The 15,547-nt window shown below is 42.3% G+C and overlaps 1 protein-coding gene across 1 annotated transcript; it reads right to left on the reverse strand.

The window, feature by feature from the left end:
- Window positions 1–11,517: 11,517 nt before the first annotated feature.
- Window positions 11,518–14,347, reverse strand: dnajc25 (DnaJ (Hsp40) homolog, subfamily C, member 25; the record flags this gene model as incomplete). The annotated part of the gene is made up of 3 exons (XM_030434674.1): window positions 11,518–12,774; window positions 13,659–13,758; window positions 13,911–14,347. Coding segments are annotated over 3 exons (660 nt in total), but the record flags the coding sequence as incomplete, so codon positions are not given.
- Window positions 14,348–15,547: the final 1,200 nt, after the last annotated feature.

Below are 15,547 nucleotides of genomic sequence, written 5' to 3' on the forward strand. Positions count from 1 at the left end.
TTCAAAAAAATTAACTAACCCTATCAACAGAGTGTGAAGAAGTAACATTTCTGGCATTCTGTCCAAGATTCCTGTTATATCACATGATATCAACTGCTGAACAGCCAAGCAGCAGTGGAAGCAAGCAACAAAGAAGCTGAACAGGAGCCTATTTTTCCAGGGCTTTCCAACACTGGAGACAGCTGTGGGTGAGTTATTAGCTAAACTCACAAGGTTTCTTTTAACCGGTAAGTAACATCTAATGATGGCTGTTTACCAAAACATAAACTGTAATAGTTGGCATGATATGACAGTGTTACATGTTACTGTGGCATTTTTAAATCTGAGCTGTAACTTAAACATAGACACTGATGGAGGGGACATCATAAGATGGCACTCTTATGTTGACCGACTGACAATAATTCACTAGTTTGATCGAGTTTTGCATATTCTTGCCCTGCTCTCAGTTATTAGCTGCCTTTATTTATTGCAGATAAATGTAAACAAGTAACAAGTAAGTCTAAAGTAGCTGAAGATCTCAGGTGGTTGTACTGAGGGTTAAAAACTGTATACCCTGTGAAAACCATGTGGCTGTGTGATTAACATGTTTTTCTCTGCAGTTCATGTTTCTGCTATGTGACAATATAAAATTGTTAGTGTACACAGCTCTTCCCTACTTTACTTTTCTATAACATAAAACGTGATAATCTTACGATAACTATTGATCAGAAGGAAACAGAGAAAGTAAGTGAATTCAGATATTTGTGATCTTGGATTCCCATTAGGAAACAGCCCAAGACCATCAAGACAAACATGCATTGCTTTCAATTTATAAGATATTATTACCCAAAATATGGCTTTTGTCAGAAAGTAATTAATGTGTCAAATCAGTAAAGAAGGTGTGTGTATTTGTTATGAGACTTGATGGCAGCTTCATAAGTAGTAGATGGTTCATCCAGATCTAATATACATCACCGTTAAGAAGCAGCGTTTCCTTGTATAGTAAATAAGCAAATAAAAGAAACCATAAATACAAATTTGAAAAATCTTGGCTTTTTTTCATATATGAATGAAAATTTGTGAAAATTATTTTTTTTGAGTACATTCATATATGACTGGCTTTTTTCACATATGGATTGTAATTACCACATGTAATTCTAATTACGCCAAAGCACTTTTGGAAAACCGTCCGCCACCTCAGGAGGGGGAAACGGGGAACCATCCAAGCTGTGTACAGCAAGGATGGGACATTGTTGACTTCAACTGAGGAGGTCATTGGGCGGTGGAAGGAGTACTTGTGACCTCCTGAATCCCACTCAGCCACCCTCGGTAATGGAGACAGTGCTGGAGGATGATGGGGTATCATTGCTGATTTCCCTGGGTGAAGTCACTGTGGTAGTCAAACAACTCCACAGTGGCAAATCCCTAGTGATCGATGAGATACCACCAGAAATGCGTTTAACCTTACTACGTAGTACCACGTAGTGCTTTGTGTCCCTCTCAGCAGTCCATAGTTGTTTTAAAACCGGAAAGACATCCATAGAGCTTGCCCGTGCTATGTATATTCAGATTCTTCACTCAGGAGGATAAGTCAGATTATTGGCAGAGGTAATCGTACACCAATGAGGACTACTTATGAACGAAGACGTTGATTTAAGTTAATAAATTACTTAAATCGTTACACACTGTTCTTTAATAAGGGGGACCAGAGGGTGTGTAACAATTATAGAGGTATCACACTACTCAGCCTGCCTGGGAAAGTCCACTCCAAGGTGCTGGAATGGAGGGTCCAGCTGATTGTCGAACCTCGGGTTAAGGAGGAATAATGCGGATTCCATCCTGGTCATGGACCAGCTCTTTACTCTGGCAGGGGTCTTGGAGGGGGCCTGGGAGTACAATCTCCCAGTCCACATGTGTTTTGTGGATCTGGAGAAGGCGTTTGACCGGGTCTCCCGGGATGTTCTGTGGGAGGTGCTGCGGAGAATGGGGTGAGGGGGTCCCTTCTCAGGGCCATCCAATCCCTATATTCAGAAAGCGAGAGCTGCGTGCGTGTACTCGGAAGTAAGTCGGACTTCAAGTGGGTGTTGGCCTTGTTCCCAATCCTGTTTGTGATATACATGGACAGGATTTCGAGGCGCAGTCGTGGTGTGGAGGGGTTACAGGTCCGTGACCTGAAGACTCACTTCACTGCTTTTTGCAGATGATGTGGTCTTGATGGCATCATCAGCTGTAGATCTACAGCGCTCACTGGATCAGTTTGCAGCTCAGTGTGAAGTGGCAGGGATGAGGCTCAGCACCTCTAAATCTGAGGCCAAGGTTCTCAGTAGGAAACCGGTGGATTGCCTCCTCCGGGTGGGAAATGTGTCCTTGCCCCAAGTGAAGGAGTTCAAGTACCTCAGGGTTTTGATCACGAGTGAGGGGATGATGGGGTGTGAGATTGACCGGAGAGTCGGAGCAGTAGGTGCAGTGTTGCATGTGCTTCACCACACAGTTGTGACGAAAAGGGAGCTGAGCAAGAAGGCAAAGCTCTCGATCTACCGGTTAATCTTCGTCCCTACCCTCACCTATGGTCATGAGCGATGGGTCATGAAAAAAGAATGAGATCCCGGATACAAGCGGCCAAAATGGGTTTTCTCTGCAGGGTCTCCCTAAGAGATAGGGTGAGAAACTCAGCCATCCAGGAGGGACTCAGAGTAGAGCCGCTGCTCCTCTGCATGGAAAGGAGCCAGTTGAGATGGTTCGGGCATCTGATGAGGATGCCACCGAGGGCATTCCTAGCAGGGTGTTCCTGGCACTTCCCACTGGGAGGAGACCTAGGGGTAGACCCAGGACCAGGTGGAGGGATTATATCTCTTTTCTGGCCTGGGAGGGCCTGGGGATTCCCCAGTCAGAGTTAGTCGATGTGGCCAAGGAAAGGGAAGTCTGGGGCTCGCTACTGAAGCTGCTGCTCCCACGACCCGATTTTGGATAAGCGGTTGACAATGGATGGATGGATGGATGGAAACAAAACATGGCACATGAAACACTTTTTAAATTACCCTAACCCTCATATAAAGTCCACAATTTCACACATTTTTACATATGTAAACTAAAATTTTAACATGTGAAAATAAGTCAGGACTACATGTGAACTGGATATATTCACAGATGATTCGCTTTTTCGCGCACATAGTTTAAAATGTCCGACTATGAAAACTGGCAGTACTGTAATGAAAGAATAGCTGAAGATCCAATCGGGCTGTAGTTGTGAGAATTGCCATGATGGCAGCTGTATTTGGCTTGGCTGCTGCATGTTGCGTAATGTGCTACCTGTCCTGTCTATTGAATTATTTGTTTTTAAGTACCTTAACAATGAACGTGCTGCTTGTCTGTGTGATTGCCAGACCCTTCTCTACTTCATGGTGGATCATGGTGTTCCAGGTCTTGGCTGTAGCCTAAAGTAAAGGGTGGAGCCGGGCTGGATTTATAAGTAGATCCTGCTATATGGTAAGAAATGTTGAGTCTCAAATTATCTCTTGCTGCGCAGTGATGCAAAAAGATGTTCGCTGTTCATACTGTCGGATCTTATTGCTGCTTTGATACTGTGGACCACTGCTTGGTTTGGTTGATAATCCCAGGCAATAGGTAGATATCTCCAGATCAGCTATGCAGACAATTCTTAGTTATGCATCTTATTTAAGCCTCTAAAAGTTTCAAAACTGAGTTTGTTCTAAAAAATGGAAACCTTTAACAAGCAGGTCAAGACTCACTTGCTAGGACTTGCTTTTGTTCAGTTTTTAATTAGTGTAGCTGTAGGCATTCACATTATTGTTCTTCTGGAATGTATTAAAGTTATTATTATTCCAGCTTGCGGCTTGCTTCCCCTCCTGCCAATTTAAACGACCATTCATTCTTATGGGGAATTTTTCAAAATTGTTCTGCTACTACTTCAGCATACGTCCAGCTAAAGGCAAGGCAAGGCAAGTTTATTTGTATAGCACAATTCAGACACAAGGCAACTCAAAGTTCTTTACAGGCACACACAAATTGCATTAAAAGACATAAACATTTCATTTAAAAGAAATAAAATAAAATAAAAATAAAAAATAAATAAATAAATAATAACAAAAGAAACCATTCAACTGACGGGAAGAGTAATAGGGTTCTCTCTGGGGAGGAGTGGCGCGGGATCTGTCAGATACAATGGAAAACCACAAGTTCCCTCATTTGGAGGGAATTCGATTTGAAGAGTCTGGTCCGTTTCTTTGCCATTCCATGGCAGGAACGACATAGAACTTCTAATTCAGGCTGCTGGGGGCAATGTCAGGCCAACAACGCAAATCCCTATCATATATTTTGGTCCTGTCCAGTGCTGGGCGCTTTCTGGAAGAATATTTATCAAACTTTAATATTTCACAAGGGATAAACTCGAAGGACAGGTCCCTTATGATAACTCTGCTGGCTGCAGGTAAAAAAGCTATAACCCGCATGTGATTGAAGCCCCAATCTCCCTCAAACAAGGACTGGATAGACAAAGTCCATCAAATATTTGCCATGGAAAAATTGACATACTCCCTCAGGGCACAACAAGATAAATTTACCAATATATGTTCGAGGTGGACTGACTGTATTAGACTTCAAAGACAAGATTTTACATGAGACATATGTGTGATGTGGCTTGAGTATAACCTTTCCTCCCAGTTCATGTAATTGTATTGTTTATCCATTTATTTTATTTTTGAAATGTATTTGATTTTCCATATTTTTAAGTTCGGTGTCCAAAGTCTGGTACCAGTAAGAATGCCTGTGAATTGTGACCAAGGTGAAAGGACTGTTACTATTTTACTTTTAAAATGGTGGAATATACTGTGTTAATGACTCGTAAGAGTGCAACTTTGAGTGTGAGTGTCACTAATATATATGTTGAAGTTGAACTTATGGAATTTCATTTGATCTCATAGGTGTTTTGGGTTATTAGGTACCTGCTTCTTCCTTTAGAGACTAGACACAGGCATAATAACAGGTTTTGCTGTCTGTTGTGTACTATGGCTGCCAATAAAAAGCTAAATCAAATTTAAAAAAAAAAAAAACGTTCAACTATCAAAATGTTTTCAGCCTAGTACTGAAAAAAAAAGAAGATGGAAGTGAATTGGAAAATCTTCAAATCCTCTTCAGTCCACACAATTTTCAACCACAATGTAACCGGGTCAACCTGTGTGTTGAATCAAATTTGAATATAATAACACAAAATCTGTTACTGCCTGACAAGAAAATGCCTCCAAATCCAATATGTGGAGACTGTGTGTGTAGCTCGGACCTCCTCCTCTTTTCTTCTTCTGTGGTCCCTACTATAAATGCTTTCTGGGCTCCCCACCTCTGCCCCTTTGTACAATTCTCCTGTGGGAGAGGTGGGTGTCATTGTTTCACTCAGTTGATAATCATAAACCATCCTAATGTTTCCTCTTTGTTTATTATATGTATTTCTGGTCTCAGTGTTATTATTATGTCTGTTCCTGCCTAACAATGTGTACATGCCAACAGAGTAGTGTTTAAAAATAGTAGTTTTAACAGATGAAAGCCACTAGCTTGAAGTTATGACAAACTGATCTAAATTCCGGTTTGTCGATGTCTTTATTTTACTTTTATAGGAGCTCGAGTGAACAGTACTGATTACATGAAGGTTCAGCTTGTTACTAATTCTGTCAGGTATGTTTTGCTGAATATAGTGTATTCACTGTAAAATGTTTTTACTACACACCGCCCATTTGTGCAATTCTCCTGTGGGAGAGGAGCTGGAGTGGACAGTATTATTTACATGGAGGTTCTGCTTGTTACTCATTCTGTCAGGATAAACGGAGATCATTTCTAAAGAGATCCCAGTGTCACAGCATCATTCAAACCAAAACAACACAGAAGCACACCAGTCACACACACACACACACACACACACACACACACACACACACATATTTCCTACGTTTCTAAGTATATATATATATATATATATATATATATATATATATGTATATATATATATATATATATATATATATATATATATATATATATATATACTTAGAAACTTAGGAAATCTTGTTGGCCTTCAGCTGATGGTCTTATTTCAGATGTAGGACTTACACTTTTGGCTGTTGAAGCCTTGGAGCAATAGGTACTTCAGCAGCTCCCCTATAAACTAGTGATGGATTTCATTGTTCGATGTCGAGATTCAGTTCCCGATTCTTCAGTTCAGCAAGAAGAATCGTTCATATCGTTCATTTGTTCAGTCACGTTTCTGGTACAACGTCGTTTAGCGGTGAATTGTGTAATGCACAGTTCTCAGCTCTTCGTTCTCAAACGATCATGCTGACGGTCAACATAACACTGTAGTTCAAGGCAAATACATAGCTTCAACTTCATGATTATGTGTACTTTTAGACAACACAACAGTGGATAATGTGTATATTCACCTTGACATTAAATTGACATGTATGGAGGGTAAGCCAAGGATGACTAAACGAGAACGATGAGCTACGAACGAAATGAAATGTTTTTTTTCATGGAAACGGTTGCTATGCTTTCCTGTTTCTCAGTGGCTAAAATTTGATGACAGTGTCCTAGACTTAGCATATGATTGGCTGGCTCTCAGTCCTCTTCATCACTCTGATAACTTAACAGTCAACAACACAGCGACTAGTCTGTGAGAACGAAAGAACGAACAAGAGAAAAGTGAAACGTGGAATCAGGTCAGTTCATTCGAACAACATTCATCTTAAGGAGCTATGTGTGGGACTACCACCCTTTGATGGCCATCAAAGTTTGTGTGCATACATAATTGCATAATCCCAATTAGTGTTGCATGGTAAACCGATACTAGAAAGGTACCGCGGTACCCAGCCGTTAAGAACAATACTTTTTCACATTTTATTAGTAACGGTACTTTATGAACTTTGTGCAACAGCGCGGCAGCGTGTCTGTGTGCAGCTTCTCTCTGCTTCCTCACTGCCTGCAGCCAGAGTGGGCGTGGTTTCACAGTGACAGACAGTCACAGAGCAGAGCGACACAGACGTGTTGGCTCTCTTGGTCATTACGGATTTAAAGGTCCCATATCATAAAAAAAAGCATGTTTTCTCTGCTCTCTACATATATAAGCTGGTCCTCCCTGAGCCTGCCAACTCCCTGGATGAGAAAAGCAAGTGATTCCTGCATGGTCTCTGCAGCCCACCCACTGGTAACACGGTGCTCCTACAGGCTGTTCAGATTCTGCTCCTTTTGTTACGTAACGAACAACAACGACAACGTGCCGGCTGCGGTTCGTGTTAGCTTATACGTGTGTCCTAACCACTTCACATCAGACTGCTTCAGTAATGAGTGTCAGTACAAAGCTGGCTTTGCCTCGACACTGACCCTTGTAAAAGGATCAGTCCCAACCATACCGGACCCAGCAACTGCACCTGAGCCACCGATAAGTGTCGCCGCGGTTTGATAGTATTTACTAGGGGTGGTAAATCAGCCCAATTTCCCGATTCGATTCCGATTATTGAAGTGTCGGTTCGATTACAAATCGATTTTCGATTATTAACGATTATCGATTAGATTTTTAATTATTAACGATTATTGATCTTCCATTTAACATCAGTCAGCTGCTGAATTATTTTACTTCTCTTTTGAGTAACACCTCACAGCTAAATGTAGTCTTTCACTGTTAAAAGAAAGCTGCCAAGCTCAGCAGCCGGACTCACGTTAGAAGCATTGTTGGTGACGAGAACCAGGGCGTGTTTCTTTATTCCCCACTCGTCTGCCATTGCTTTGAGAAACTCACACATATTTGCTCGTGTGGCAATCATCCATAACTCTCGTCTGAAGTACGTAGGACATTAATGACATAATGAACCGTAACGGTCACGTATGAGACTGTAGCTCTGGATGTCCAGGCATCGCAGGTTATTGCTACCCTGTGAGCAGAGTTGAGGGACTCCTGCACGGAAAGCTTTGTCTTCTTGTAAAGATTTGGAATCAATTTCAGTGTGAAAAAGCTCCGGGATGGAATAACATATATTGGCGCCAGACTGTGGACCATGTAGTGGAAGCCAGTAAGAGGAGGACTCCAGTTTGCATTACAATGTAAGAAAAAAAAAAAAGTTTTTTTTTTTGTTTTTTTTTAAATCTATCTATCTATCTTTGGAAATTTAATAATCGATTCATAATCGTCAATATTATAATCGCGATTAATCGATTATCGATTTTTTTCACCACCCCCAGTATTTACAGTTGCCTGCGAGTATGGTGAAGTCAGCTGGAAATTGGCTAACTAGTTAGCTCCGCTCCAGTCCGCTATGCAATCAATGGCGTTTGAAGCGAGTTTGATGTTAACAATATAATGAGGGAGCTTGGTTGTCACAGTAAAAAGTCTGGAAACATGTGCAGACTGGAGACAGAGACGTTGCGAACAGTGTCCAAGGGTTTGGAGACTGTGTTGGAGACAAACACAGCTTTCGCTAGCTGTTTGCCATTAGCTACATGGTAGTAACTGTAACAACACATACAAACAACCTAACATTATTCAGACACACTAACCATTCTGAAATGTCCTGCTGCAGCCGCAGAGTCTGTACTTCTTCCGGAGCCTCTCCTTCTGGGTCCGATTCTGGGTCAAACTGGTTCGGTTGAACGAAAAAATCTCTGCGAGTCATAGTGTTACATTAACCGTAAACATTAGCGTATGCTACCATTAGCATAAGGGGCTTCCTCTCCCTGAGAGAGTAGTAGCAGGCAAGGCTCCCCAAGTAGGCGTTGACAGACAGAACTCATTAGCATTTAAAGGTGCAGGCACAGAAACAGAGTGCTCTGAATACAGCTCAGTAGAGCAACTTTGAGACAGCTGGAATTCAGGACCACGGATGTGTTTGGGGCAATACATATCGAATACAGAGTTGTTGGACCTCTGACAGCTGTGTGAAATTGATGAAAAACAGTATAATATGGCGCGCAGGTGGTCGAGTGGTTAGAGCGCATGCCATAAAACGCAGCCGACCCCAGTTCGAATCCGGCCGGAGTCCTTTGCTGCATGTCACCTCCCCCTCTCTCTCCCATGTTTCCTCTCTGTCTACTGCTAATAAAGGTGTCTATGCCACAAAAAAACAAAAGAAAAACAGTATAATATGGGACCTTTAAAGCATCATTTACAGACTGGCTTTGTGGTGTCCGTGGGCTTGCCCTTGCTCTCGGCAATGTTTGAGCAATATTCCCATATTTCGCTCCGTGAGTCTGCTTTTTCAACAAGCCTAGGATGGTTGGCAGGAGCACTCATGCCACTTTCAACCGCAGTTGGCAACCCTAACTGCTGGCAAACCGAACAATGTGACTAGCCTTTCTGAAACACAAATGATGGGCAAGCGGATGGTTACACTGTCTGTTGAAGCACTTGCTGAAAGGCTTGACAGACTGTAAAATTTCAGAAAAGCTAAGCTTAATAAAGCTAGCAATTTAAGAAAAATGTTTAATGCAAAATGGTAAAAACTCTGAGGTACAAAAAGCCACAAAGGGCCTCACTTGTTGCTCATATTTCAGCTTTGAAGGAACAACGTGCATTGGAGGAACGAGAACATGTATAAAGAGGAGAAAGGAACAGCTCAACTTGGAAACAGAGCTCGTTGCATCTGCTGCTAAGTTGGTAGTGTTGACAGGGATATGAGCCTTTAGCCTGGAAAACCACACAGCAAAATATTTGGTCACTGCCACAGAGCAAACAGCCAGCGATGGACATTAAACCAAACCAAACTGAAAGGCAGTCCTTTGTTACAAGAACAACATCATGAGGAAACAATACAGGCTTTGCAACCTGGTTCAACACCTGCTTGTTGTCTCAAAGTCATCAAAGTCAATCTGGTGATATTGTCACTATTATGCACAAGCAAACTGAATTATTGGTGGTCTTGTTCCTAAACTGGACCTACTGTCTCTACCAGTGCAAGATATTCCCATATTTGAAGGACACCCAGAAACCCGGGAAAGGAGTAAAAGATTGCTGCTGCATATATGGAAAAGGCTTTAGCTTGGCCAACAATAAAAGCTAAGGATGTTAAAGCTCTACAAGCCTATGCTATATTTTTGTGTGGATGTTGTAATGTGATGGAAGAGCTTCAGTACAAGCAGGAGTTGGATATGCCAACATGGTTTCGAAATTGCCATATAAGCTCAGAGAAAGATGGCGAACTATAGCTCATGACATTATGGAAAGATCCAATCAAAGGGTTCTCTTTGTTAATGTGGTTGTGTTTCTGGAGAAGCATGTAAGCATCCTATCTGACCCGATCGTTGGAGATATTCCTGATGTATCACAACATTCACATGGCTTAAAACCTTCAAACAAGCTTAAGCCACAAGCAAATGGAAATGGTTACTACTATAGGTGACATCTGTGGATTCAGATGAGGAAAACACTGTGACAAATAGCTCAAGAAAACGCATTTCCAGATCCTGGTGGTACAGCTACTTTTTGTTCGAACATCTCATGCACAAGTTGAAAGTTAAAGGAAGAAGAGCTCATTTCATATCAAGAGTATGGGACATGAAAGTGAAAATGCTTCCGTCCGTTGTGGTGAATAGGATAAATCAGCCTGTGCCGTCGTGGACACATCAGACTGGAGTCAGACTGAAGAAAACAAGATGTCACAGGTTGATACAACAGAAATAAAGTAAAGGGAGGCAAGCGGTGCTAAAGAAACAGAGACATGTGAGACTACTGTAGAGAAACCAGATAAGTCTGCACTGTGTAACAGTCGGAGTTATTGAAGGTGGCGCCTCCTTTTGTTAAGTGGATAATGTAACCTGTACCTAGAATAAGAGTTGATGTGCTTCCGCTCCACCATGCGTAGCAATGCTGCCAGCGGAGTGAAGACCAGCCTTTTATTTTATTTTATATTGTGATGTATAGGTGTAGGATCCTCGGCCTATGTGTGTCAAGGCATGTATGCATGTGATAACTAGTGCCGTAGAGACCTGGCTTGGTATGGTCTGTAAGTTACAGTTGAATAGAAGTATGTGCGGAAATCCCACATGTTGCCTACCGTGTCGTCTGACTGATACAATATGTCTCACCCCCATTTCCATTTAGATAATTTTTCATCCATATGTACCACAAATATAGATGTACCACAAATATAGCATCACCATAAAGCAGCTCCTCATTTATAACCAGCGATAGACTTTGAAATGTCAACTGTCGCAAGCATAATTCTTTAGCCTTACCTTACTAGCTTATTTGGCTAGGATTGGCTCAATGAGTTGGGCGAGATGGTATGTCGAGCTGTCCTTACATTAATGTATATAGAAATGTTGGGAAAGGGTCTTTAATAACCACTTAATGGCTACATAGATGACATATTGGTAAAAGCTGGAGCAGCTGCATGTCCAAATCAGAAGCCTGGGCTATGATTGTAGAATTGCTATTTTGAGGTTGTATTTGGCAAACTGGCTGACACAAATGTATTAGATAATGCATTTTTAAATTTATCAAAAAACCTATTTGTATATATATGTTCATATCAAAGACTTAATGACTGCGTAGTCACAGTATGAGTTTAATGCCGCCTCAATACCAAAATGACAACAAAAAGTCCAGTGAAATGTGAATCAATAAATAAATTGAAGTACAACCAAGTGTTTGAAAATGCAGTAAACAGTAAGTATTCACCTAAACTTCTGAAGACACAGTGGAAATGGAAATGGAGACCATGATAAACTCACTGTGTGAAAGACATCTGCCATTGCACAATTTACAGATAATTGCAGCTATGACTTTGGCTTCCATTTACACAATAACCACAAACATTTGAATGATGTGCTCGTCTCTTTTTGCTTCTGCTTTTTCCTGATAGAAAGTCTTCTACAACACAGATCAAATCATCTGGTCAACAAAGGAACTCTACAACTGTTTGTTGTATTCCCCAGATAGATGAGAAGATGGATATCAGTTTAATCTCTTCATCACTTCTCTCTTCCATCATATAGCAAGGAAGCTCAACATGTAAATTGGATAGCTTTGGACTTGTTGGAAGGTGTTCATTCCTACTTACGATGGAGCTAAGCTTACATCCTGCTTCCAGTCTTTGTGCTAACCTAGGCTTAACATGTCCTGCATCTGACTCAGTGGAAGAAAGTGGGGATTGAACTCAATGTCACTGCTCTTAAAAATACTCACTGGCCTTGGTTTATTCATCATAAAAGCAATACATTCTAATGCACTTTTAGCTTACGCTCTGAAGCAGCACAGGGTCTGTAGCCTCGCCCAAGGACACTTTGACAGTACAGTTGGCTGTTGCCGGGGTCAAATCCAAAAGAAAATCGCAATTCACAAAAACTCAGGCACCAAAACTCTTTCATCCATCTGTTTTTACCAGCAGGAGAGAATAAAATTACAGAGAAAAAAAAATATGTATCATTCTTTAAAATAAAATGATTGAAAAAAAAAAAATATGTAAAAAAACTGCTCAAAAATCTGCAGCCCCAGCTCAGAGTTTATTCCATGTGTTTGTCCCCTTTATGGGCCCTGATCGCTATGAAAATATCTCTCACTTTATAAACAGGCATAGTTGTTCTTTCTGTACAGGCATTTCTCCACACAGCATGGTGTGTGTTGTCCGTATATGTTGGCACTGAGGCAGGTGTGTATGTTGCAGATGCAGCTTGTGGCGGTCAGTCATCGATGAATGTCAGCCGGCCCGGTCCCTCGTTCCTCATCCAGCGACGGTACCTCTTCATCCTCGGGTCAGTCGCCATTTTTACCTTCATTTCCTCCTCCTGCTCCTTTCTGTACACCTGAAAGGCACACACAAGGGTCATGCAAATTCAGTTCATGGCACAGCAACTACAGCTGGACACCTTTCACTGCTGACAGCCAATCTAGGTTTTTCCACGGCATATTAAAGGATGGCGCAAACAAGAACATTAAAGACATTGTGAAGATGGAATTCAAAATCCAATGCAGTATCAATGACGACAAAATTGCTGGTACATTGCTGATGCTGGAAAAGATTGAGTTCAGCAAAATAAAATGGCAGAAGACCTGAAAGACTCTGCTATAGGGCTCTACTAAATGTATCAGCAACTGCACCTAAAAAAAGGCACTGCTGATAAAAAGCAAAAAAATAAAATGTAGCTCCTCTATAATATTAAATAATTCACAAAACCAATACACATTAAACCAAGATATTTTGGGGCAGCCCTACTTTTCTACAATGTGACATCACTAGTCTCTCTTTCTGCACTTCTTCTTTTCCACTCGGTGGTGTAACAGTTTATGGGTGTCCTCTCTCAATACACCATACAGTCGCTCATCTACATCAGCTGACCGGCTGGTACCGCCATCGCTGAGCGCCGACAAAGCCCACTCAGCCAAGTCACGACTCTTCTGTGTTTTGGCACCTCAGTGGTAAAACAAACTCCTGACCAATGTCAGGACACCGCAGTCACTCTCCATCTTCAGAAAGACTCAAGACTCATTTGTTCAGACTTCACCTCGACCCCACATAGCATGACTCCCTCCCAAAATGGTAGCACAGACATAGAGTATATACAAGAGACTCCAGTCCAGAGTAGAGAGGAGACAGGCAATACAGAAAGAGGTCCAATGTACAGAAAGCCATAGAAGGAGAGAAGATAGAAAGACTAAAACAGAGAGAGCTTTAAAAAAAGGGACAAACCTCGTAGTTTTCTTTGATCCAGAGCTGTCTCTCCAAAAAGGACTGTCTGGTGTTTTCATCCAGACTGTCAAACTGAGACTGAGACATCTTCATGTATCTCCTGAAAATTCAAGAACAGAGCTGCTGTGAGGTAACCTGGCACTGAGAGGATGCTGATATATGAAATACAAAAAAGGTGTCAAGATTTATTGCATTCATCCATGGAGTACAATTCAAAACTGTGTCTACATTCAGCTTTCCACAAGAACTGACCTGATGATGTAAAGCCTCTCTTCGTCTCCGTACTGCTCTCTACAGATGGTGAAACGGTAAACCCAGGAGACGTACCAGGCCACATAGTTGGTCAGGTAGTAGGGGAAGAGCACGATCTGACACAGCAGGATGTCTGACAGGTTGGGCTTCTGGTAGCCTCCCTTGATGTCGATCTTGTTTTTGATGATGTCACGGATTATCTCCTCCTCCTGCTCTCGAATCTCCTCTTTGGAGCGGCGATTCTTACCCTTCTCTTTGGTGCGATTGAGGAGGCCCTGCTGTTTGGCGATCTCTGTGGCCTGGATTCGGTACTTGGGCACCGTCACCAGGTAGTTGATGGCCTCGTTGTAGCTGCTGTGCCAGCTGTAGTACTGGATAAGATACAGGGAGATGTGTATGTGTACATACGTGTAAATTAAAGTCTGTGTAAAGCAAAATCAGCCGTTTTCTTCTAAACACATTAAACAGGTCATAAATGTGTTTACTTAAAACGTTTAAAAGCAATTCGGGCATGTAGAATTTAATTTTGGAGCTAGGCTCACAAACTGTTTTTCAACATTTCTGTGTTCAGGATTTAATGGGCGGATCAGAAATCATGCAAATCATGGCCGCCTTACGTAACGCGACCATATGATTTGCATAAACCCGGCCCTGCTGCGGAAGTGGTATAAATGCATTCAGCGCGTCAGCTTCAGCGGTTCTCCCACTCGCTCTCCAGTCTTGGATAGCATCTCTTACAATAGTTTGCAGCTAGCTAACCAGTCAGCTAACCAGTCATGTCTCCTCCACATCGCTCTGCATCTTTCCTGGATGCCACAGTGTGCAGGGTGACGGCGCTGTTAGCTTATTTAAGTTTCCTTCGGATGACAACGTAAGAAAACGGTGGATCGATTTTGTCAAGAGGAGCTAACGTTACTGTGGGGAGTTAAACATCACCACCAACACCTCTCTGCAGTGTCCACTTGACCCCTGATAGTTTCAGCAGCTATCACCAGGTAATGTCTGGATTTCTGCAGAGTCCGTTGACGCTGGTCACTGGGCATAATGTGGCCACCGCAGCCGACCCTCTCCGTCCTGCTGACAGCGGGTCCCACCGGCGGTATGTGGCGGTAGTATCAGGGTCGCATTATTGGTGAGCCGTCCCAGTGTGAACGGATAATCCGGAGGCGCGGAGCGAGGGCGTGTCGGTCTGACAGTCTGATAACTGCACAGGTCCTTCACTCAACTAAATACAGAGAAATGTCCCACAAAGCAACGTTACATGACCGAACAAAAGTAACGTAGTAACTGTAACTGTCTTTGGCAACTTATATGAGGAAAACAAATACCACAGCTGTATGTGGAGAAGCATCCTTCCTCCTCCTGTCCGTCCTCCGCCTGTCCTCCTGACTCTTCATCACATTGCTGCTCAGAACAGTAGCGGCGAGATCGAAAATTGGCTAAAGGTATGTCGATTGCTGCTTAACGGCATATACCGATCCCTAGAATGGCATACCGATCCCCAGACTGACATACAGATTCTCGGAGTGGTATATACCGATCCCCAGACTGACATACAGATTCTCGGAGTGGTATGCTGCTATTATGCCGCTGTTATTCCACCGACACATGACGGTATGTGCCGCTTGAGATTGTTA

Source organism: Sparus aurata, chromosome 12, assembly GCF_900880675.1.
Source record: "Sparus aurata chromosome 12, fSpaAur1.1, whole genome shotgun sequence".
Classification (NCBI taxonomy): domain Eukaryota; kingdom Metazoa; phylum Chordata; class Actinopteri; order Spariformes; family Sparidae; genus Sparus; species Sparus aurata.